Consider the following 25463-nt stretch of genomic DNA (forward strand, 5'->3'; position numbering starts at 1 on the left):
AGGACTGTGAAGAAAGCTGAGTGCCGTAGAATTGATGCTTTTGAACTGTGGTGTTGGAGAAGACTCCTGAGACTCCTTTGGACTACAAGGAGATCCAACCAGTCCATTCTAACAGGGATCAGTCTTGGGTGTTCTTTGGAAGGAATGATGCTAAAGCTGAAACTCCAGTACTTTGGCCACCTCATGTGAAGAGCTGACTCTTTGGAAAAGACTCTGATGCTGGGAGGGATTGGGGGCAGGAGGAGAAGGGGACGACAGAGGATGAGATGGCTGGGTGTGATCACTGACTCAATGGACGTGAGTTTGCGTGAACTCCGGGAGATTGTGATGGACAGGGAGGCCTGGCGTGCTGCGGTTCATGGGGTCGCAAAGAGTCGGACATGACTGAGCAACTGAACTGACTGACTGATTGAACTCCTGCTTTGACAGGCAGTTTCTTTACTGCTGTGCCACCAGGGATTCCTGATACTAAAGCTATAAATGTTTTTTTCATTTTGTTTCAAAATGAACTGTCATCATATAACATATATAAATAACAGCAACATTTACTTAAAGAAATATTAAAGTTTAGTTGCCCTACAAATTACATTTTAATTACCTCATTTCCTCTACATTTAATCTTGGCAATAAAATAAATAGTATAATATTCATATCTTTTGACATTCATATGTTTTAGATTGTAGGAGTAAGAGGCAAAGTATTTCATTTATATGAATAAAATAAATTCAATTAGAATAAATTATCTCAAATTTAGTTGAAATTTTACTATAAGTATTCTAGAATAGATGGAATATATCTTCACACCGACAAATAGTTTGGAATATTAGTTTTATAAAATGAAAAGATTTTTGAAAGTGGTTTGAAATTCTCAGAAGGTTGAAGTAAGAGAAATCAAAAGACATATATTTAAACTAACTTTATTATTTATTACTTTTAAGGTGTTTGGAATTTAAATGCACAAAAGGGAAAAAATATTCAGCTTCACTTTCAAGAATTTGACCTGGAAAATATTGCAGATGTAGTTGAAATCAGAGATGGTGCAGGAGATGATTCCTTGTTCTTAGGTAAGTCTCCAGTTTATTGTGAAATTTGTATGACTCAAGACAGAGTAATGGAGAGGGAAAATGAAAGTGAAAATGGTTCGTTTGTGTCCGACTCTTTGCCACCCCATGGACTGTAGCCTGCTAGGCTCCTCTGTTCATGGAATTCTCCAGGCAAGAATACTGGAGCGGCAGCTTCTCCCTTCTCCAGAGGATCTTCCCAACCCAGAGATTGAACCCAGGTCTCCCGTATTGCAGGCGGCTTCTTTGCCAGCTGAGCTACTAGGGAAGCCCATGGAGAGAGAATTTCTCAATACATATAGTCACCTTTTTACAAAGAGCAAAGTGAAAACACAAGAGTAAAATAACACATCAAATTGTATGTGGCATTTCCAATATGGGGAGTGTTCACAACGATGACAGAAAAATATTCTTGAGACTTCTTGGAATATCAAGATTCATAGTGTTGAGTCAGCAGGTCCTAGTGATACTAACTTACTATAATAAGCATTATACTTTAGAGACTAAAAGCCAAGAACATCCATTATGCAGTTTTCTATTCCATGCATTTTGTATACATTGTATGTCCAAAGATAGCTATTATAATACATTTTATTTCATTTCAAACTGAAGGATCAATTATGTTTATTATGCAAAATTTTGAAGTGATATTTACTTTGTGTTTCACTATTACTTTGATTGTGTCTCTAGTACTAGCTTCTTCTATATAAATACCTGAGAATGAGTCAAAAATTGATCAAATTGATTCTTCCCAATCATTTATTGATCACCAATTTTTAATAAACATGGAGGAAAACTGTACTATTTGAGAAGTTATTATACCTAGATCATAAATATCTTTTAATATAATAAAGTTTTATGAAATAGAATGACTGCTATTAACTACCAACTTTTAAGAAAGAAGTGTCTCTTGATAAGTCATGCAAAACAGCACACTTTTCAGAAGTGGTTTATCTAACTGTGCTTTGTGCGTGTGCTCAGTTATGTCTGACTCTCAAAAGCCTCCTAGGAGAGGAGAGCCACACACAAAACAAATAAGAATGAAAGTCTCGGTGGACAACAGTCCCTTGTACCAACAAGAACTGAGGAACTTTAAGTTTGACTTTCAATACAGTTATAAATGCATCTTGAGTAGTTTTTCCATTTTCACTTTATGTTGTCATTATAATAAAAATTTCTGTTCTTGTGATCTAAGAATAATCAGTTTTTATCATTTCACCTCTTAGTGTTTCCATCAATCATTGAAAAGTAAATAAGAATTCCAAAAGGATCTCATAATCATTGTTTTCAAATTTATCAGCAAGAAGCTCTTTTGATATAGAATCACTTTCAAGTATTCCAACATATAAAATATTTAACACAATGAATGTATTTTTAAATTAACTGAAGCCAGTACTTTTTAACAGGGCTACCTTTGTGGCTCACCTGGTAAATAATCTTCCTGCAATGCGGGAGACCTGGGTTTGATCCCTGGGTTGGGAAGATTCCCTGGAGAAGGGAAAGGTTACCAAGAGGATTTTATTGTTTATGAAGCCCTGTAGCCCTAGGGATTAGAGGGGGAAAAATTGAATACCATCATTTAGGTCTACGTTATCTGTCTCTCTAATATATCTTTCAGATAAGGTTAGTGATTCAATTTATAAAAAAAATCAAATGAATTTAAACAAAAATTTATTAAAAAGGCAATTGAGTTATTAAGATAAAAATTCAGACTAAATTTATTGAGACAAAAATTGTAAAAAATTATTTATAATCTTCATTATTTTATAAAGGTCTTTAAAAGCAGGCAAATAATTTTCTGGGGTAGCATGAGCTTTGAATAGTACTGGTGCTAAGTTAGACAATATTATGAGTAATTTCATCATTAAAATTCTAGAGCTGCAGAAACCTTAAGTAATACTGGAAAAGATCAACAAAGAAGTTGGCTTTCTTAGAAGCAGTGTCTAGAATATAAGAGAATGTACACATTTACCTACATGTGGGTGCTTCTTGAGCAAGCCACCCTGCATGTTGCATATGTCTGGGGGACAGAATTCAGAAAAAGGGTACATTTCCTTCTAGAGACAAATTATTATCTAACTAATTATCCCATTTTCTTTGGGAGCAGCTGTGTACACAGGCCCTGGTCCAGTAAAGGATGTGTTCTCAACCACGAACCGAATGACTGTGCTTTTTATCACTGATGATATGTTGGTAAAACGGGGATTTAAAGCAAATTTCACTACTGGCTATGGCTTGGGGATTCCAGGTAAGTAGGTTTGGGATTACATGCGCCTTATAAGTTTTGGAGCCAAACAATAGAAACAGCCAGAATTTAACTTCAGTGTTTGCATTCTAGGTCATTCGTTCATTTTTCCTCATCTTAAAGGAGAAATTCTTCCTTCCTTTATACCTGATTAACCACTAGCTGACTTTGCTTAAAGCAGGAATCCACAGGGGTTTTCAGCAGACCCTTTCGCACTTCTCTGCTATGTAAAGAGTTATGCATCTTGTATCTGAAGAGGGCCATTTTAAACTGTAAAGGGGGGGCTTCTTGGCACTGTGAGGAAGGAAGATTGTCCATAACATTCCTTTTGCCAAGAACGTTTTCAGAGAACAGCAGGGAAACAAGCAAATGAGCCGTTTGAATGCCAACAACATCCAATTAAAAAATTAACATTAACTTCTTGGAGACAGTGTAAAAAGGCACAGCCATGAAGGCAGAAGGAATTTGATACTAATATTTGCTGGAATGCACAACCTTTTAGGTGGCTCAGATGGTAGAGTCTGCCTTCAATGCAGGAGAACCCGGTTGGATCACTGGGTCAGGAAGGTCCCCTGGAAAAGGGAACAGCAACCCACTCCAGTATTCTTGCCTGGAGAATCCCATGGACAGAGGAGCCTGGCAGGCTACAGTCCATGCGATTTCCTAGAGTCAGACAGGACTGAGCAGCAAACACTTTCACTTCACACTTTTCACAGCCTTTTTACCCTATATTTTTGATTACACCCATGACATAATCAGCAGGAGAAACAAAATCGTGACCTGCCTGCTCATCATGGAGTGATGTCGATGTAGCCGTAGATGCAGATACAGATATTTTCATTCATGTGGGTGAGATTTAAGTCTGCACTCAGTGGTCTAAAGAGAAGTTTTATGTCTCGCTGCTCCCCCTGAACTATGATTTTTTAAAATACCTCTGCCCCACCCCTTAGTGGTTCTCTAGGTGGGACTATGTCAGGCAGACAGAATACACATGGCTTCCTACGTCTACATTTCCCTTCCATAGGAAATGGTGCTCAGTCTGTCTTTAATTAGAACGCTTAGAAAAGAGGTAGGATTGTAGTAGTGATCACCGTCTGGCCTATTAATACTAGAATCATCTGCACAAATATCTGTTCCTCTACTCACAACCTAGACCTCATCCCCGAAAGTTGTGTGCTTTGAACATTACTGCAAATGTGAAAAATGACCTGTAGCTTATCTATCCTCTGGACCTGAATATTAGTCATAACAATCGTTACTGTCTAAGCTACTCGGATGGGAATAAGTGGTAGCTTAGAAAATGATGCTATTCTTCTGCCATTTGTGATTGGTATTAGATACACCTACTTAGGATTTATAAGCAACATTGACATGAATCAACCAAAAAATCAACCAGTGAAGTAAATAAACTAAACATCAATTACAGAGGTGAACAAACAAAAACATTAAGGCCTGTGAAAGACTATACAGCACCAAAGAAAAAGAATAAAGACTTCAGAACAACTGAAAATTAGAATTTATCTTAAAAAAGAGTACATGAAAAATGAGAAACACATAGAAAGTAATATGATTTACAATTATTTCAATATACAAAGAAAATTATTTATTTTAAATTACATTTATAATTATCTTTCAAAATAGCAAAAAAGAAAATATATTGATATGAAAATATAAATAGAACTCATGCTGCTGCTGCTGCTCCTAAGTTACTTCAGTCATGTCACACTCTGTGCGACCCCATAGACAGCAACCCACCAGGTTCCCCCATCCCTGGGATTCTCTAGTCAAGAATACTGGAGTGGGTTGCCATTTCCTTCTCCAACACATGAAAATGGAAAGTCAAAGTCAAATAGATGTCATATGTTTGTGTAAATATAATGTGTAAGATATATAGAGAGAGTGATGTAGATAGATATCAGTTCAGTTCAGTTCAGTCACTCAGTCGTGTCCGACTCTTCGCGACCCCATGAATCACAGCACGCCAGGCCTCCCTGTCCATTACCAACTCCTGGAGTTCACTCAGACTCGCATCCATCGAATCAGTGATGCCATCCAGCCATCTCATCCTCGGTCGTCCCCTTCTCCAACTGCCCCCAATCTCTCCCATCATCAGAGTCTTTTCCAATGAGTCAACTCTTCGCATGAGGTGGCCAAAGTACTGGAGATGCTTTAGCATCTTTCAGCTTTAGCATCATTCCTTCCAAAGAAATCCCAGGGCTGATCTCCTTCAGACTGGACTGGTTGGATCTCCTTGCAGTCCAAGGGACTCTCAAGAGTCTTCTCCAACACCACAGTTCAAAAGCATCAATTCTTCGGCGCTCAGCCTTCTTCACAGTCCAACTCTCACATCCATACATGACCACTGGAAAAACCATAGCCTTGAGTAGACGCACCTTAGTCGGCAAAGTAATGTCTCTGCTTTTGAATATACTATCTAGGTTGGTCATAACTTTTCTTCCAAGGAGTAAGCGTCTTTTAATTTCATGGCTGCAGTCACCATCTGCAGTGATTTTGGAGCCCAAAAAAATAAAGTCTGACACTGTTTCCACTGTTTCCTCATCTATTTCCCATAAAGTGATGGGACCGAAAGCCATGATCTTTGTTTTCTGAATGTTGAGCTTTAAGCCAACTTTTTCACTCTCCTCTTTCACTTTCATCAAGAGGCTTTTTAGCTCCTCTTCACTTTCAGCCATAAGGATGGTGTCATCTGCATATCTGAGGTTATTGATATTTCTCCTGGAAATCTTAATTCCAGCTTGTGCTTCTTCCAGTCCAGCGTTTCTCATGATGTACTCTGCATAGAAGTTAAATAAGCAGGGTGACAATATACAGCCTTGACATACTCCTTTTCCTGTTTGGAACCAGTCTGTTGTTCCATGTCCAGTTCTAACAGTTGTTTCCTGACCTGCATACAGATTTCTCAAGAGGCAGGCCAGGTGGTCTGGTATTCCCATCTCTTTCAGAATTACCCACAGTTAATTGTGATCCACACAGTCAAAGGCTTTGGCATAGTCAATAAAGCAGAAATAGATGTTTTTCTGGAACTCTCTTGCTTTTTCCATGATCCAGCATATGTTGGCAATTTGATCTCTGGTTCCTCTGCCTTTTCTAAAACCAGCTTGAACATCAGGGAGTTCACAGTTCACGTATTGCTGAAGCCTGGTTTGGAGAATTTTAAGCATTACTTTACTAGCATGTGAGATGAGTACAATTGTGTGGTAGTTTGAGCATTCTTTGGCATTCATTGCCTTCTTTGGAATTGTAATGAAAGCTGACCTTTTCCAGTCCTGTGGCCACTGCTGAGTTTTCCAAATTTGCTGGGATATTGAGTGAAGCACTTTCACAGCATCATCTTTCAGGATTTGAAACAGCTCAACTGGAATTCCATCACCTCCACTAGCTTTGTTTGTAATGATGCTTTCTAAGGCCCACTTGACTTCACTTTCCAAGATGTCTGGCTCTAGATTAGTGATCCACCATTTTGATTATCTGGGTCGTGAAGATCTTTTTTGTACAGTTCTTCTGTGTATTCTTGCCACCTCTTCTTAATATCTTCTGCTTCAGTTAGGTTCATACCATTTCTGTCCTTTATCGAGCCCATCTTTGCATGAAAAGGTCCATACCATTTCTGTCCTTTATCGATCCCACCTCTGCATGAAATGTTCCCTTGGTATCTCTAATTTTCTTGAAGAGATCTCTAGTCTTTTCCATTCTGTTGTTTTCCTCTATTTCTTTGCATTGATCTCTGAAGAAGGCTTTCTTATCTCTTCTTGCTATTCTTTGGAACTCTGCATTCAGATGCTTATATCTTTCCTTTTCTCCTTGGCTTTTCACCTCTCTTTTTTTCACAGCTATTTCTAAGGCCTCCCCAGACAGCCACTTTGCTTTTTTGCATTTCTTTTCCATGGGGATGGTCTTGATTTCTGTCTCCTGTACAATGTCATGAACCTCATTCCATAGTTCATCAGGTGCTCTATCTATCAGATCTAGGTCCTTAAATCTATTTCTCACTTCCACTGTATAGTCATAAGGCATTTGATTTAGGTCATACCTGAATGGTCTAGTGGTTTTCCCTACTTTCTTCAATTTAAGTCTGAATTTGGCAATAAGGAGTTCATGATCTGAGCCACAGTCAGCTCCGGGTCTTGTTTTTGTTGACTATATAGAGCTTCTCCATCTTTGACTGCAAGGAATATAATCAGTCTGATTTCGATGTTGACCATCTGGTGATGTCCATGTGTAGAATCTTCTCTTGTGTTGTTGGAAGAGGGTGTTTGCTATGACCAGTGCATTTTCTTAGCAAAATTCTATTAGTCTTTGCCCTGCTTCATTCTGCATTCCAAGGCCAAATTTGCTTGTTACTCCAGGTGTTTCTTGACTTCCTACTTTTGCATTCCAGTCCCCTATAATGAAAAGGACATCTTTTTGGAGTGTTAGTTCTAAAAGATCTTGTAGGTCTTCATAAAACCGTTCAAGTTCAGTTTCTTCAGTGTTACTGTTTGGGACATAGACTTGGATAACTGTGATATTGAATGGTTTGCCTTGGAGACGAACAGAGATCATTCTGTCGTCTTTGAGACTGCATCCAAGTACTGCATTTTGGACTTTTGTTGACCATGATGGCTACTCCATTTGTTCTGAGGGATTCCTGCCCACAATAGTAGATATAATGGTCATCTGAGTTAAATTCACCCATTCCAGTCCATTTTAGTTCGCTGATTCCTAGAATGTCGACGTTCACCCTTGCCATCTCTTGTTTGACCACTTCCAATTTGCCTTGATCCATGGACCTGACATTCCAGGTTCCTATCCAATATTGCTCTTTCCAGCATCGGATCTTGCTTCTATCACCAGTCACATCCACAACTGGGTATTGTTTTTGCTTTGGCTCCATCCCTTCATTCTTTCTGGAGTTATTTCTCCACTGATCTCCAGTAGCATTTTGGGCACCTAATGACCTGGAGAGTTCCTCTTTTGGTATCCTATCATTTTGCCTTTTTATCCTGTTCATGGGGTTCTCGAGGCAAGGATAGTGAAGTGGCTTGCCATTCCCTTCTCCAGTGGACCACGCTCTGTCAGACCTCTCCACCATGACCCGGCCATCTCTTTGCCCCGCAGGCATGGCTTGGTTTCATTGAGTTAGACAAGCCTGTGGTCCTAGTGTGATTAGAATGACTAGTTTTCTGTGAGTATGGTTTCAGTGTGTCTGCCCTCTGATGGCCTCTTGCAACACCTACCATCTTACTTGGGTTTCTCTTACCTTGGACAAGGGGTATCTCCTTACCACCACCGTTCCTGACCTTCATCGTGGGATAGCTCCAATGTATACAAAATCAGAAACTAACTTAGGAGATAATTAAATCACTGCTTTGGAAAGTAGTGATCAAGGCAATTTTGAGACCACCTGTTTTGGACTAAGTCACTTTTCTATCTCTATAGCCTGTTCTCTTCCTTGGGGAGAGGAATTTCTTGTTGAAACGCTACCACAACCAAATTATTATTTCTGACTCCATCAGAGGTTTTTGGTAATCATGTGAACTACACAGATTTTTGGTCAATCCTATACCTATGCAAAAACTCTGACAGCAAAATCCCACATTATCACAAAAACGCTGCACACAAAGCATGATCAAGAGTCAAAAATGATAGGTAAAGAGATGGAAATATATGGAAGTCTCTGATGTGCATACAGGAAAAACACCAACACACAAAATGAAAGTAATAGTCATTCCCAAAAGAGGAGAGCCAATTAAAACTAACACTAAAATTTATAATAGGAAAAAAACAATATAATTTCTAGATCTGATTAAAGTGTCTGAAAAATCATGAAATATGATTGCTTACTGTAAAAATTTATAAGTAGGAATCAGTGTCAGAACATTTCATATTTAAAAATTTAAAGGAAAGTTTTCATAAAATTTTAAAAGAAAATAAGCAGAATTAGTTTTTAAAGATGTTAAAAATCAGTTCAGCTCTACATTTTAGTCATTTCATGATGAATATTTTAAAACAGTGGCGTGATGTTTCTAAATTTTCGAGGAGAAACTTCTGCAATAAAGAAAATGTGTGACATCAGTGTCATTGTATTTGAATGAAATACAATTATGTGCTTGGTTCTCTATTTTAAAATAGAGCAAGAAAATACCTAATAGTTACTCTATTGGAGAGGTGGGCTTCCCAACTTTTTTCCAAAGATGTCATGGAAGGAACTTTTGAGGAGTACTGTAAATGGCACCCCACTCCAGCACTCTTGCCTGGAAAATCCCATGGAGGGAGGAGCCTGGTAAGCTATAGTCCATGGGGTCACAAAGAGTCGGGCACAACTGAGTGACTTCACTTTCACTTTATATGCTTTTTAAATTTATTCTAATTATTTTATTTATTATTATAATAAAATTCATTTTTCAGTGTTTATTTCCAGTGAGCATAAAACACAAAATAAACCAAAAACTTGTAGCATATTATATTAACTGCAAATTGAGTTATTAGGTGTTTAATATTGTCCCATATCTATTCATCAAATTAAAATGAACTTCAGTTTTTTCTACTTTCTTTTTTTATTGAAATATAGTTGATTTACAATATTGTGTTATTTTCACATATATAGTACACTGATTCATTTATATGTTACATATATTATATATATTCCTTTTCAGATTCTTTTCTCTTATAGATTATTATAAAATATTGAGCACAGTCTCCTATTCTGTACAGTAGGTCCTTGTTGATTTTCTATTTCATATATAGTAGTGTTCATGTTAATCCTAACTTCCTAATTTATCCCTGTCTCTACCCCATTTTCCCCTTTGATAACAGTAAGTTTAATTTCTATGTCTGTGAGTCTTTTTCTGTTTTGTAAATAAGTTCATTTGTATTCTTTTTAATTTTTTTTAAAGTTTTTGTTAGAGTATAGTTGATTTACAGTGTTGGGTCAGTTACATAGAAAATAATAAAGACACTACCAGAAAATAATAGAGCTCATCAATGAATTTGTTAAAGTTCCAAGATACACAATTAATACATAGAAATCTTTTGCATTCTTATAAATTAACAACAAAAGATCAGAAAGAGACATTAAGGAACCAATCCCATTTACCATCTTACCACTGCACCAGAAAGAATAAAATATTTATCATTATTTTAGAGTCCACGTATAAATAATGTCATATGATACTAGTCTTTCTCTGTCTGACTGAAAATTACTATATTTTTAAAGAAATGAAGATGAATTGTAAAACCAATTGAACTAATGAGATTAAGAAAAACTAATAGCTGTAACCAATAAGGGAGTGAATGTATCCAAAAAAGTAATTATTGACCATCTCAGTTCAGTTCAGTTCAGTCACTCAGTCATGTCCGACTCTGCAACCCCATGAATCGCAGCACGCCAGGCCTCCCTGTCCATCACCAGCTCCCGGAGTTCACTCAGACTCACGTCCATCAAGTCAGTGATGCCATCCAGCTATCTCATCCTCTGTCGTCCCCTTCTCCTCCTGCCTTCTACCATCTGCAAAAATCAAAATATCTTGAAACAAAATTTTAGAGAAATAGTAGGTCTTTAAGCCATATTTTAAATTGTAAAGGAAAAGGGAGGAAAGAATTATAAAGGGAATAGGTTGGGGAAAGGAAGGCAGCAACACCTCTTTCATCAAAAACATTACAGTTGCTAGCTTTATTCAAGTCTTCTAATAAGGTAAATACATTAGGACTTTGAAAAATATTACAAGCAATTTCTAGTCAAGATAAAAGCCAAAAGAACATAATCTATGGCTTACAACACAAAATAGATAGGAGATTTATGGCCTAGGTATTGTTTTTATTTGTTTGCCCTTTCAAAAGGCTTCAGTTACTATGATAATGTTATTTAGGCAATAAATCATTTAGAGAAAATTTCCTGGATTGAAGCTAAAATGGAGTCTTCCATGACCATCACTCTGTGTTGAATATGTTGAGAATGTGGTCTCACATTCTTCTTGGCGAGGGACGTATGCTGTTAGCGAATAGAAAATGGAGTGATTGAGTCATTATCAACAAAATCTTCTCCCAGAGGGATTTTTTTACACCAAAAGGCTGAAAAGCAATTACAGACACAGTGAACTGGCAGTGGCAGATAATCACACTGGTAATGGAAGGAGAGATTAGGCACACACATCTTTACATTGGTGTCCTGCTTTGCTGGTCATTTTAGGAAAAAAAGGAGCAAATATCATAAATATGGAGCATGAATGTGCTTCATTTACCTTCTAAGATATTTTAGGTCCACCTTCCAAAGCACTTAAGTGACATGTAAAACTATTGTACAACATATTTTTGTATCTCCTTTCTTTATCTTAGTTTTCACATTATATTTACATTAAACTAGAGTATAAGAAATAGGATTTATTAAGATCACTCTCCTCTGAATGTCCCCTCATTGCTCTTTTCTGAATCTCAGAGTCTTACTTTGGAACTCAATAGTGCTTATCTGGCAACTATGGAAGTGGCAGCTGGTTACATTTAGGGGTTCAGCACCCTCCCCAGATCATGTGGCATGTGCCTTAGAGATCAGTTCAGTTCCATTTAAAACCAGGCATATGTTGACTAAATGAGGCAGGGCTATTGGAGACTTCATAAAAAGGAGATGGGGAAATTTAGTTCTTAGCAATATTTCTTTTTGTCTCTCTCACTATGGGCATAAAATGATCAGAAATAAGACTCCAGAGGACACAGAGAGTTAAACTTTTGGATTAAATTCTTGAAGTCGAATTGTTACATGCTGGAAAGAATCAGGATCCAGTTCATGTACATAAAGATAAATTTTGAAACAATTAATTTAAATTTCTCAGAATTTGTCATTTATTTTCAGTTCAGCAGCAATAGATTATTTTTTTTCCCATTCAGCATTTTTTTTAATCCAACAAACTCATCGTATGAAGATGGGGTAATTTTTCTATGTTCATTTGATATAACACTAACAGCTTTGGCTAGAGCAGAAAAATGAACTACAATTTTCAGATATTTGCACATACTTTCATTCATGTTTTTATTCAGTTATTTATATTTTAATTCAATGGATACATGCTTTTTGAATTAAATATAGCCTGGCTATACCAGTAAAAGAGTAAAATTATTAATAAATTATCAATGATTAAATTATCAGCATTTAAAACTCATTTTTACCTAATGACTTAAAAAATCTATGAAAACAAAGTAATGGGATAATTTAAAAATAACTAGTGGTGACTAACATTCTATAAGTATATTAAGTTATTTGATTACGGATATAAAATTAGGCTGTCAGCTTTTAAAATAAATATAATATATATTAAAACATAGATTTAAAATAGATTTAAATTCAACACATGTATGCCTAGTTTTAAGTATTTCTGCTTTCTAAACTCAATACTGGAAAGATTAAAATATAAAGTCAGTTAAAACATTGAAGCTTGCCTGTAGAATAAGTAGCTGTCTTTGCCCATATATTGTCTCACTAATCTGGTTTAGAAATATGTGTTTGTGAAATAAATTGATAATTGCATTTACAAGAACCTTCCTAATAGTATTATATTTGATATATGTAACCTACGCTCAGTGGATAAACATTTGTAGAAGCAGCTATTCCAATCACGCCTTTCTTAAAGTATTTTTTATTAAAGTAACTTAAATTTGGGTTGAAAAAATATAGGCTTTATCAAAGTTTAAAATAACAGATACAAATACCTCCAATTATTGCTGTGAGATACCTGGTGGAAAGCATTAGGTATGATTTCTTGCATTATCTGGAGAAGAAAGTAGCACATAGAAGTATCAATGAAAGGATGACATCTTAGTATTAGTAGTACTACTAATACTTAGTAAGTATTAAAAAGTAGTACTACTTTAAAAAGTACTTTTTAAAAGTAGTGCTACTTCTACTGTTAAGGATAAACTTTATTCTGCATTCAGTGTATTCATATCGGCACAGTTGCTGCTGCTGCTGCTAAGTCGCTTCAGTCGTGTCCGACTCTGTGCGACCCCGTAGACGGCAGCCCACCAGGCTCCCCCGTCCCTGGGATTCTCCAGGCAAGAACACTGGAGTGGGTTGCCATTTCCTTCTCCAATGCATGAAAGTGAAAAGTGAAAGTGAAGTCGCTCAGTCGTGTCTAACTCCTAGCGATCCCATGGACTGCAGCCTACCAGACTCCTCTGTCCATGGGATTTGCCAGGCAAGAGTGCTGGAGTGGGTTGCTATTGCCTTCTCCAATTGGCACAGTAAATACATTCAACTTTTTAAAAAATGATTCTCATGATATACCTAAGATATAAGCAGGATTTACCCCACTTTATCAAAGAAACTGAGTTTCTAAAAGATTAGTTTATTTGTCCAAGGTCAAAAATAAATAAAAAGAAAATGTTTAAATTGAAGGTTAAATCAGTCACATGATTCCAGAGCTTATGTTTTAACCTGCACCCAATTTCAAACAATTAAATTTTATCTTCATAATTCATAGATTTGATTTTTATTTTTCAAGTCAATAGTTATCATCAGCCAATCAACTGTTTACTTTTTAAATGTATTTTTTGAAATCATACTTTTAGTGATTTCTTCGTATTGTGTTTATTATTAATGTGCCTGCTGATTTTTGAGGCATACCCACTTACCTAATACAAATTAATTCACTTAACATTTAACAAATATCTACTGATTTCTTACTTTGTTCCAGTCATTTTGTGAAGTCCTAGGCATATAAAAATGAAAAAACAAGGCATATAGATATTACAGCTAGTAAATTACAGATTCAATTTAATGAATGGACTCAATGAGAGCATTCATAGAAAAAGCTTTACTTTTACCCATCTTTGTTGTTGCTCAGTTTTGTTCAATCCTTTGTGATGCCTTGGAGCAGCACACCAGCCTTTCTTGTCTTTCTCCCAGAGTTTTTTCAAACTCATGTCCATTGAGTCAGTGATACCTTCCAACCATCTCATCCTCTGTCGTCCCCTTCTCCTTCTGCCTTCAATCTTTCCAAGCACTGGGGTCTTTTCCAATGACTTAGCTCTTCACATCAGGTGTCCAAATTATTGGAGCTTCAGGATCAGTCCTTCCGATGAATATTCAGGGTTGATTTCCTTTAGGATTGACTGGTTTGATCTTCTTGCTGTGTCCAAGAGACTCTCAAGAGTCTTCTCCAGTACCTCAGTTTGAAAGCATCAGTTCTTCTGCACTCAGCCTTCTTTATGGTCCAGCCTTTCATCTGTACATGACTACTGGAAAAACTATAGCTCTGACTATACAGACATTTGCCGGCAAAATAATGTCTCTGCTTTTTAATACACTGTCTAGGTTTGTCATAGCTTTTCTTCCAAGGAGCAAATGTCTTTTAATTTCATGGCTGCAGTCACTATTTGGAGCCCAAGAAAAGCTTCTTAATACCCAACTGCTATTTCCTTTCTCAGAAAATCCAGATTCCACATGGCCCCAATGGAGATTCTAATATCAGGATGTAGCTACTCCTCCCAAGCCACAATCAGAAAACAACTCTAGGGTAGCAAACCCTTCTTTTCCAGTGAGATGAGGGCTCCCCCAGAGCAAAACTCCATAGAATAAACAAACATTTCCAGGAAACATAGTTCTCACTCCCTTTAAACAATGACTACTTCAAGTACATATTTTTTGCACAACTCAAATTCTAGAAGCAAGCACTATATGTATTCCAATCCTCTCTTGTACAGCCTCTTCATTGTCCTTCTGTGTTTTCACGTCCAAGCACATTCCCAATAACTCCAGCCGTGCTTTCCCTGTTTTCCTTTCAAATTACTGCTATTGCATTTTCCATTTCTTTAGATGACTTTTTCCCACCTGACCATGCTTTAATTAAACTATTTCCAGCTTGGTTCAACTTTGATTCCACCAAAAGACAGCTTCCACATTTCTATGTAAGAAAGGTTTGGAGGTATCATTTAGATGGCAAAATCAAGATATCTCTCTATGCTTGTGAACATTCCAGTGGTTGTTACTTGTATACTCACATTCATTGGGTTGGAAGAATTTATAAGATTCACAGAGACGGTGTGGGATGGTATGTCCAAAATCTCTCACACATCGCTTGGAACTGCCCTGCCCTCTGCTGCAAAGGAGATGCTTAAGGTTTTGTTCATATTCGAATTAAACCATGTCTCTAGCTTTATTTGGAGCAATTGTTTCGTCATATTCAATATCAAAGTCAGCTTAACCAAGGACTGTGGCAAAGAATGGATGTTTAAAGGGACAGAAATGGATGGGTACTCCAGAATGGTCTATTTGTCATTTCATTATCCTATACAATACATATTTTTTCCCTCCATAGAACCCTGCAAGGAAGACAATTTTCAGTGTAAGAATGGGGAATGTATTCCACTGGTGAATCTCTGTGATGGTTTTCCACACTGTAAGGATGGCTCAGATGAAGCACCCTGTGGTATGTTTTATTTTTAGGAAAAACTTTGATCATCTTAATTTCTACATTTGGATTCTACAAATACAAAAGGAAGATTATGACTATTTTTATTAGGACATATGTTGGTACTTATGGGTTATGATTTCCTGGTGATTTTACTGCCTCTGCCATCATTCTGGTTATAAGAAATGCTAACACGCAAACTTGTTTCTGTTTAAAGTTGACTACATTTAATACCTTTAAGTCTGTGTGTGTTAAGTTGCTTCAGTCGTGTATGAATCTGTGCTACCCTATGGACTACAGCCTGCCAAGATCCTGTGTCCATGTGATTTCTGAGGCGAGAATACTGGAGTGGGTTACCATTTGCTTATCCAGGTGATCTTCCTGACCCGAGGATCGAACTCAAACCTCTTAGGTCTCCTGCTTTGGCAGGTAGGCTCTTTACCACTAGCACCACCCGGGAGGCCCAGCTTTAGGTCTGCTGCTGCTGCTGCTGCTGCTGCTAAGTCACTTCAGTCATGTCCGACACTGTGCGACCCCATAGACGGCAGCCCACCAGGCTCCCCCATCCCTGGGATTCTCCAGGCAAGAACACTGGAGTGGGTTGCCACTGCCTTCTCCAAGCTTTAGGTCTAAGACAATGCATTTTCAGGTAAAAAGCATAAAACATCTCAGAAAGAAAACAGCGCATGCCAGCCACTCTAGCCACCACTCTTACTCCTGTACTTTGTACATTGCCTATACTCAGAGGTCCCCTCATGCTCATTTATAACTGACTTTCTTAGACTTGTCCTTGCATTCTTGATTCTTCAGTATCTAATTCTCCTCCTGCCTTGAGTCTCCTGCCCATCCCCTCTCCAGCTCTCTGTCGGGAATAATGACTACTTTTACTCTGTCCTACTTTTATTTCAAAAAAAAAATAGTAAAAGCTATTTATGATGTACATGTACTATAAAGGGGTGTTGTAAAATGATCTTAACATAATTGGAATTAACTCTGTTTCAGTGAAAACTGAGGCTTGGAGGACTTAAGTAGTTGCTAAAGATCACACCTCTAGTAAGGCTTAGGGCTACGTTTTCAACCCAAGTCTGTCTAAATCCACAGGCAATATCTTTATTCTTTTTATCATCAGAAAAAAAATGGTAAACGTAACAAACACAGAATTATTGTATGGCATTTGCGGGTAAAACTACGATGGGTGAAATTTTATCTATTTGATAAACTAACTCTCTTAGCCCAGTCTCCCACCTAGCCTCTAATGACCTTAACGCTCTGTCCAAAATGGTTGTAAATTGAAGGGGGAATGACAGAAACCAAACAGCAGAAAAATAAGGTCAAAGAAAATACCTTCTGGAGAGAGAAGTAAGAAAAATAATGTTTAAAGTTGTTCTTGAATTTGTTTCCTTCTTTTGGTAACTATGCTTATAAGATAAGCTCTTCAGATAGCTTTATTTTCTGTTTATGTGCTGTACTGATAGGCAATGAACTTACATATCTCTGCCAGTTCTATCTTTATAATCACATGAAAAAGCAAAATTCATACTACCAAACATCGTTTCCAACTTAAGACTTACAGCATGTTCTTAAATCATACACTATCAATCTCTAAATGTTAAGAACATTACATGTTTAGCTTAAGAGTCCAGCATTTGCTTATTGGCTTGGGTCACAGTGACCCTGTGAATGATCTCATCTTTTTAGTGCGTCTCTTCAATGGCACGACAGACCGCAGTGGTTTGGTGCAGTTCAGGATCCAAAGCATATGGCATGTAGCCTGTGCTGAGAACTGGACAACCCAGATCTCAGATGATGTGTGTCAGCTGCTGGGACTAGGGTAAGTAATTCCACTCAGCTCTCAAATTATTCTCAAGCTATTTTATGGGTTTCAAATTGGGTTTATTAAGAAATTTAAAATTTGTGGAAGTCATGAATTTAGAAAATACATGTGCTCAAAAGGAAGAAAACGTAAATCTTGTTTAAACCCATTCTCAAAAAGACAACCACAGTTAATAATCTTTCAAGAAATATTACATAAATATGAGTATACATAAATAGTATATTATAAAATCATGCAAAATACCATATTATAAGCTGTTTTGTAACCTATTTACACACGAACATTTCTCATGTCGTTGAATACTGTCTATAAATTGTCTTCTTTAAGAAAAGGGAATATTCCATTTTATGCTCTATTATAATGTATATAATTAATCACTTGGGTAATGGAGAGAACATGCTTTTGCTGTGTCTTCCTGACCCATTCATGACAATTGTTTTGGAAAATTTGAGGAAGTATTATTGTCACGAGAAAGAAAATGTGCAGGATTGCAAGACTTAATTCAAGTAATAATTCCATATTAATGACTCTCAAAAAATTACTATCAGTTCAGTTAAGCCACTCAGTCGTGTCCGACTCTTTGCTACCCCATAGACTGCAGCAAACCAGGCTTCCCTGTCCTTCACCATCACCTAGAGTTTGCTCAAACTCATAGCCATTGAGTCAGTTGGGTGTTGGTTATGGGGCATAATGTTTTTTAACGAAAAAGCAACAAAACTCTGAAATGGATAGTTGTATATCCTCACTTCAAGTAAAGCACTGGATAAGTGGCACTGACTCGAGATTCCTACTTTTATGTTGCTTTTAGTTAAATAGTGAGTCCATGCAGGTGAGGCCCTAGGAAGTTATTTGCTTCCACTCAGTTCAGTTCCCTTGACCAGTCATGTCTGACTCTTTGTGACCCCATGGACTGCAACACGCCAGGCCTCCCTGTCCATCACCAACTCCCGGAGTTATCCAAACTTGTGTCCATTGAGTCAGTGATGCCATCCAACCATCTCATCCTCTGTCTTACCCTTCTCCTCCTGCCTTCAATCTTTCCCAGCATCAGGGTCTTTTCCAGTGACTCAGTTCTTTGCATCAAGTGGCCAAAGTATTGGAGTTTCAGCTTCAGCATCAGTCCTTCCCATGAATATTCAGGACTGATTTCCTTTATGATGGACTAGTTGGATCTCCTTGTAGTCCAAGGGACTCTCAAGAGTCTTCTCCAACACCACAGTTCAGAAGCATCAATTCTTTGGTGCTCAGCTTTCTTTATAGTCCAACACTCACATCCATGCATAGTTATTGGAAAAACCATAGCTTTGACTAGATGGACCTTTGTTGGCAAAGTAATGTCTCTGCTTTTTAATATGCTGTCTAGGTTGGTCATAATTTTTCTTCCAAGTAGGAAGTGTCTTTTAATTTCATGGCTGCAATCACCATCTGCAGTGATTTGGGAGCCCAGAAAAATAAACTCTCTCACTGTTTCCATTATTTCCTCATCTATTTCCCATGAAGTGATGGGACTGGATGCCATAATCTTAGTTTTCTGAATGCTGAGTTTTAAGCCAACTTTTTCACTCTCCTCTTCCACTTTCATCAAGAGTCTCTTTAGTTCTTTGCTTTCTGCCATGAGGGTGGTGTCATCTGCATATCTGAGGTTATTGATATTTCTCCCGGCAATCTTGATTCCAGCTTGTGCTTCATCCAGCCCAGCATTTCTCATGATGTACTCTGCATATAAGTTAAATAGGCGGGGTGACAATAAACAGCCTTGACATACTCCTTCTCTTATTTGGAACCAGTCTGTTGTCCCATGTCCAGTTCTAACTGTTGCTTTTTGACTTGCATACAGATTTCTCAGGAACCAAGTGAGGTGATCTGGTATTCCCATCTCTTTAAGAATTTTCCACAGTTGCTTCCACTACTTCATTTGCTAGTCATGCTGAGGACCTGTTCTATAGACTCAGGAACTTAGCACAGTTTAGGCTAAGGAGATTGGCTCCTTGACCTTGTGACCACAGTTGATGGACCTAAATGCCCTGGATGATTGGGCTTTGACTGTACAGGAGCTTGAGTTACAGGTTACTAAGTATCACTATATGATTGTCAGCACAGTTGTTCTTTCCCCTGTGGTGTGTGAACCTTAGCTAAACTGTCTCCTCAAAGAGACAATGTTGGTGTTAAGGTGAAGCCTTTAGAAAGATCAAAGATATCAAGATCTTCTTTGGCAAAAATATTTTTAATGCGTTTGAATAAAATATGTTGAGTGATAGCATAAAGCTGACTCCAGTTGTATGCAAGAGCATATTGGAAAGGGAACATTTATCTTCATTATTTTTTCTAACAGTTGCTAATAGAAACACATTATTTTGATTATTCAGTTTAGAAGTTTGTGCATTGGGAATGATAATGTGTCTTGTCTTTGGATAAGTAAGACATAATTTTTACTTAAAATGCTTATGTGGTGGAGACAGACACAGAAATAGAGAATTATAATATATTGTGATAAATACAACGTCTTGTAGGAGAACCTCTACTCAATTTGGGCATGTCAGGGAAAGCTTTCTAGAAAGTGGCCTGAGCTGTATAGATGACGGCCAATTCCACATGACCATATACTATCTATTTACAAGTTTTTACCTCCAGCCAGGTTTTACTCTCTAGTTCACTGACCTCATTTCTAATGGATCACAGTCACAATCACAGAGAGGGACAGAGACTAGATATTTTTTTTTTAGTGTGTGTAAAGCAAGCAGTACACCCCACTGCCTTCAATACAATGTTTTTCATGAGGTCAGGCACTCAGCTCTCATTAGAAATGAGTCAGGTAATCTCTGCAAAGACTTTAATCTTTGGACCAGCACTTATTAACTAGTCTCCCTAGTGCTCTAGTAATTGAAAGAAAGTTACAGCCTTGATGAGAATTTGTGTAGGTTGGTGCATGCTAATGGAAGAAAACTTAGTGAGTTTAAAATGATGTGTTTGGTATAGAGTAAAGTAATTTAAGAGTCAATTTATTAAAAGGGCACTGTAGCCTATCAAGATTATTTACACAGTTAGGGTACAAAATGCAATTCCCCACAGATTCTAGTAAATTATATGAGGCAGATTTCATCAGCTTTCCTATTTTTAATGAAATGTTTTCATTCCCCACCATTGATCGCTGCCTAAGTAAAAAGAATTTTGAATAACATTTTCATGTCTCTGATCAAAGTATGAAAGAAAACATTTTAGACTGATGCAAGAATAAATGTTAAAGAAATATTGAGCAGTGATTTTTAGAATATTTCCTAGGAAACCACACTACCCTGTTATTAACCCAATAAATGAACGATGCAGTTGATGTGCTCTGCTAAGGCATTAAAATCAAGAAGTCATCAGGTCTGCAAAGCTCTACAAAATTTAGGGAATGCTAACACTTTAAAAATAGAATTAGTTATATGTATCCCCATGAGGAACTGATGTTAATTTTTAAATCCCATAGTAGTCTTGTGCTAGATACCTTCAGTTCAAATATCAAAAACATCTAATTGAACATCTCATTCTGAAACCCACAATTAGAAATAGAACTACTTCAATGTTCTCCCATTTCAGAGGTGTTTTGAAAATGTTGGGAGGTGAGTGGTAAATATTTTTTTAAATTAATGTTTCACATACATAGAGCATAATAATTTAACTTCCTGTGTAAGCACTAGAACAAATTCGTATTCATAATTTGGCACTAAAAATAGGTTCATAGAAAATCGAAAGTAGAATCTGTGTTTCCTATTAGTTTAAGAAATTGGTAGACAAATAATGCTCCTGTTCTTGTACATATTTTCTGTCACTATCCCCAAATTTTCAACTATGAAAGCAAAGCCTTAACACAAGAAAACAATAAAGATTAGATATAGGAATTAGTAGAAAAAGTATAACTGCTACATAAAATTTAAATTATTTTTTATTTGTTAACTTTATACAAAAAATAATAAATAATATTCTCTGTTATTTTAAAATTTTAATTTATGAGTTCAACATGCAAAAAAAATTTTAATTTTATTCTTAACTATGTTCCTTGGGTGGAATGGTTGAGGCAGTGGGCTAGTTGGGTAGGAACGGCTGTGGGCAAAATGGTGAAAAAAAATTTTATTTTATTTGGTTTAACTGACCAAGCTGAAAAGCTAATCATTTGCCTGAATTGCAATTTGTACCTCTGATTTGTTTTTCCTGTTTTAGAATGAGAAATACATTAATTAAATATAAGCGAAGAGAAAATAATAGCAAACTATAATAATTTATAACTTCCTAAGATTAATCTGTAAAAGGCATATCATCTCACAAAGATGTGGAAAACACAGTGGTAGATAATTATATCTGCTATGGGCAAGGGCATGAAAACAAGTATACCACTGAAGTGTAATCCAAGAGCTGGATCAACAGTTCCCAAACCTGATGATACATTAAATTCACCCAATCATGTTCCCAGACATTCAGATTCAGGGTGTTCTAGGTCAGCGGTTCCCAGTGTTTCATTTTAAAATCAAATTAGTAACTGAATCACTTTTCTTTACAGCAGAAATTAACAGAATTTTATAAATCAACTATACTTCTATAAAGTAAATTTTAAGAAAGACAAATATTATATGATATCACTTATATGTGAAAATTAAAAAGATGATACACATGATCATATTTACCAAACAGAAACAGATTCACAAACTCTGAAAAGCAACTTATGGTTACCAAAGGGGAAAGTTTGAGGAGGGGGATAAAGTAGGAGTTTGGATTAACATATACACACTACTATATGTAAAATAGATAATCAACAAGGACATACTGTATAGCACAGGGAACTCTACTCAATATTCTATAATAACCTACATGGCAAAAGAATCTGAAAGAGAATGAGTATATGTATAAAACTGAATCACTTTGCTGTATACCTGAAACTAACACAGCATTGCAAATCAACTAATATACCTCAATATAAAATAAAAATTAAAATAAACAGTAAGATAAAAAAAGAATTAGCAGCATCTGTAACAATCACCTGGGATGCATGTATACAAATTTGCATTCTGGAGCCCCGCCTCAGACCCACTCATCTGAAAGTCTAGAACAGAGACCAACAGTTTACATTTGAATAAGCCCTTAAGGTGATTCTGATGCTCTGTATAGTTTGAGAATCACTATCAAAGTGTGGTTGTCCTTAACCTTCTATGTGTCGTGGACATTTCTGGCAGTCTGGTGGAACTTACCAACCTCTTCTTAGGTGCATATTTTTAAGTTGCAAAAGAGTAAAATACACATAATTTTGAAGGAAATTCATTTCATTGAAAAAGCTATCAAAGTTTTAAAAATATAGTATGGTATTATATATTTCTTTTTTAAGAGAGTAAATAGGATATGTTGGTGATTCTAATAATTGCTGTGCTATCATAAGTGATATTTTTAGGAGAATGCGCTAAGATCTGAAGATATGTATAATTTGTCTTAGTGACAAAATTATTGGTGCTGCTAATAATATTGTGGTTAGTCACCTACATTTGTAGCAGAAATAAAGACTGTGTTTCAATTACAAGTTAGTAAAAATAAAAATATCATTATTTCTCCTCCAACTATAAACTGACTACATGTTACCATGAATTGCTAGGGGCTCCATAGAACTCAGGCTGGAATTTTGGCTAGAGTAAGAGCCAGAGGTCTTGGTTCTTTCAAGAACACTGGATGATTCTCCTGCCACAGGAAAGTAGAACTGTCATATCAAAAGAACCCAAGAAATCTTGTATATTTGTTTCAGTAGAAAACAGAAATTATACAAAACATCTCTGAAGTTTGGCAGTTTGATTTCATCTGGTATTAAAAACAAAGTTCAGTTCAGTTCAGTTCAGTTCAGTCGCTCAGTCATGTCCGACTCTTTGCGACCCCATGAATCGCGGCACTCCAGGCCTCCCTGTCCATCAAACTAATTAAACATTTTTTCTCCTACTAAGAACATGTGTGCTAAGTTATGTCTGACTCTTTGTGACCCTTGTGGACTGTAGCCTGCCAGGCTCCTCTGTCCATGGAATTCTCCAGGCAAATATTCTGTTGTGGGCTGCTGTGTCCTCCTCCAGGGCATCTTCCTGACACAATAAGCAAACCCTCCTCTCTAACTTCTCATGCATTGACAGGTGTGTTCTTTACCACTAACACCACCTCGGCAGCCCAACATGAATTCTTAGCTTCCCTATGTGCAGGTCAACTCTGGCTTAATCCAGGGGATTCCTCAGCTTTTCATTCTGACACTAGCCTCTTTTAACTTCTCTAGAAAACTTTTTCGCTCAGTAAATCAAAACAAAATTAGAGTTTAAAAAGACCACTATAAGTAGGATATCATTAAAATGGTATTTTTTTCTTTAGAAAAAAGAAAAAAAATCAAGGCTAAGATTTCAACAAACACAGGTTGGTATTATTGCTTGCTTGGGAAAAATTCATTCCTGATGTATGCTAGTAAGTATTTGAAAGAATATTATTGGAAAATAAAGGATTCTTTTATAAGAAATCACTTATTTTTATTAATTCAATTTAGGGAGCAAACTCTTTGTTGCCTTTAACTTTTATTTTGACTTAAACATGAATGGGTATTTTGCAACCCAGAGAAATTTATGGGGCAAGGAAATTGCTAAGAATATAATTATACACATAAAGAGATAGAATTTCTTCTGGTCAATTGTGAATCACCTACCAATAAATTTTCTGCAACTTAGTTGTCTAGTGTGCAAAAGCCTGTTGTAGAGTTGGAGGTTTTTCATTTGGTTTTTGTTGCTGTTTCTGCTTTTTTAATCAAAGGCTTTTTTTCTTCACTTAAAATTGTTACATAAAAATAACAAATATTATAGTTTTCCCCAAGCCAAAATATCTTTCACCATTCCCTTAAATCCTGATGTTGCGGAGAGGGAGGGAGGTGTCTATATTCTAAAATAGAAACAGATAAGAGCAGGAGAAAACTATCATTCCCTGAATGAGTAACAAAAGTTTTCTTGTTCAGTCTGAGGTTGTTGTTTAGTCATCTGTAAGCTGTGAGCTGAGAGTTGTGTCCAACTCTCTTGCGACGCCATGGACTATAGCCCACCAAAGCGTCTCTGTCCATGAGATTTCTCAGGCAAAAATACTGGCCTGGGTTGCCATTTCCTTCTCCAGGGATCTTCTCTACCCAGGGATGGAACCTGCATTTCCTGCATTGGCAGGGTTCTTTACCACTTAGCCACCAGGGAAGCTCCTTGTTCATTTAGCCTCCTTCCTAAAAATTATTTCCAACTGATCAAACAGTAAACAACATGCTATATTTTTTGAGGTCGAGGACAATTTTGGATTCAATTGATGAAATCAAATGGGATAATATACTCTTTTCTCCTTTCCTTTAATTGCACCTTCCTCTTTCTCTTACTTACTTTCTTCCTTATTTTTTTTTTTTTTTGCTTTCGTCCTCACTTCCTTATTCCCCTCAACTTTTCATCTTTATTTCCTTCCATTCTCTCTTCTTTTCTTTACAGTCTTATATTTTCAAAATAAACTGTATTGATTTATAACAGAGTATATGTGGTAAACTTAATACACTAGAAAAGTAAATAAGGTCTAAGAAAGAAGGGACCAAATCGATACAATATACAGGGCCAGCACAATTACTAATACATGTGTTTTAGATTTCCTGGAAATCCATGCCAAAAAGAAAACATTAAAAACCACATAACTTTAATTATGAGATAAGCTGAATAATACCAGTTCCATAGAAGGTAATGGCACCCTACTCCAGTACTCTCGCCTGGCAAATCCCATGGGCGGAGGAGCCTGGTAGGCTGCAGTCCATGGGGTCACGAAGAGTCGGACACAACTGAGCAACTTCACTTTCACTTTTCACTTTCATGCATTGGAGAAGGAAATGGCAACCCACTGCACTGTTCTTGCCTGGAGAATCCCAG

The 25463-nt window shown here is 36.8% G+C and overlaps 1 protein-coding gene across 1 annotated transcript in view; it reads left to right on the plus strand.

Annotated features, from left to right (window-relative positions):
- The window catches only part of TMPRSS15 (transmembrane serine protease 15), a 155042-nt gene that overhangs the window by 90462 nt on the left and 39117 nt on the right, over positions 1-25463 (plus strand). Inside the window, exons 16-19 of the mRNA XM_052647612.1 lie at positions 939-1064; positions 3169-3309; positions 15612-15722; positions 17403-17535. Of these exons, the coding sequence (XP_052503572.1) occupies positions 939-1064; positions 3169-3309; positions 15612-15722; positions 17403-17535 (511 nt within the window). The remainder of the gene's footprint in view (positions 1-938; positions 1065-3168; positions 3310-15611; positions 15723-17402; positions 17536-25463) is intronic.

Source organism: Budorcas taxicolor, chromosome 1 (genome assembly GCF_023091745.1).
Source record: "Budorcas taxicolor isolate Tak-1 chromosome 1, Takin1.1, whole genome shotgun sequence".
Taxonomy (NCBI): Eukaryota; Metazoa; Chordata; class Mammalia; order Artiodactyla; family Bovidae; genus Budorcas; species Budorcas taxicolor.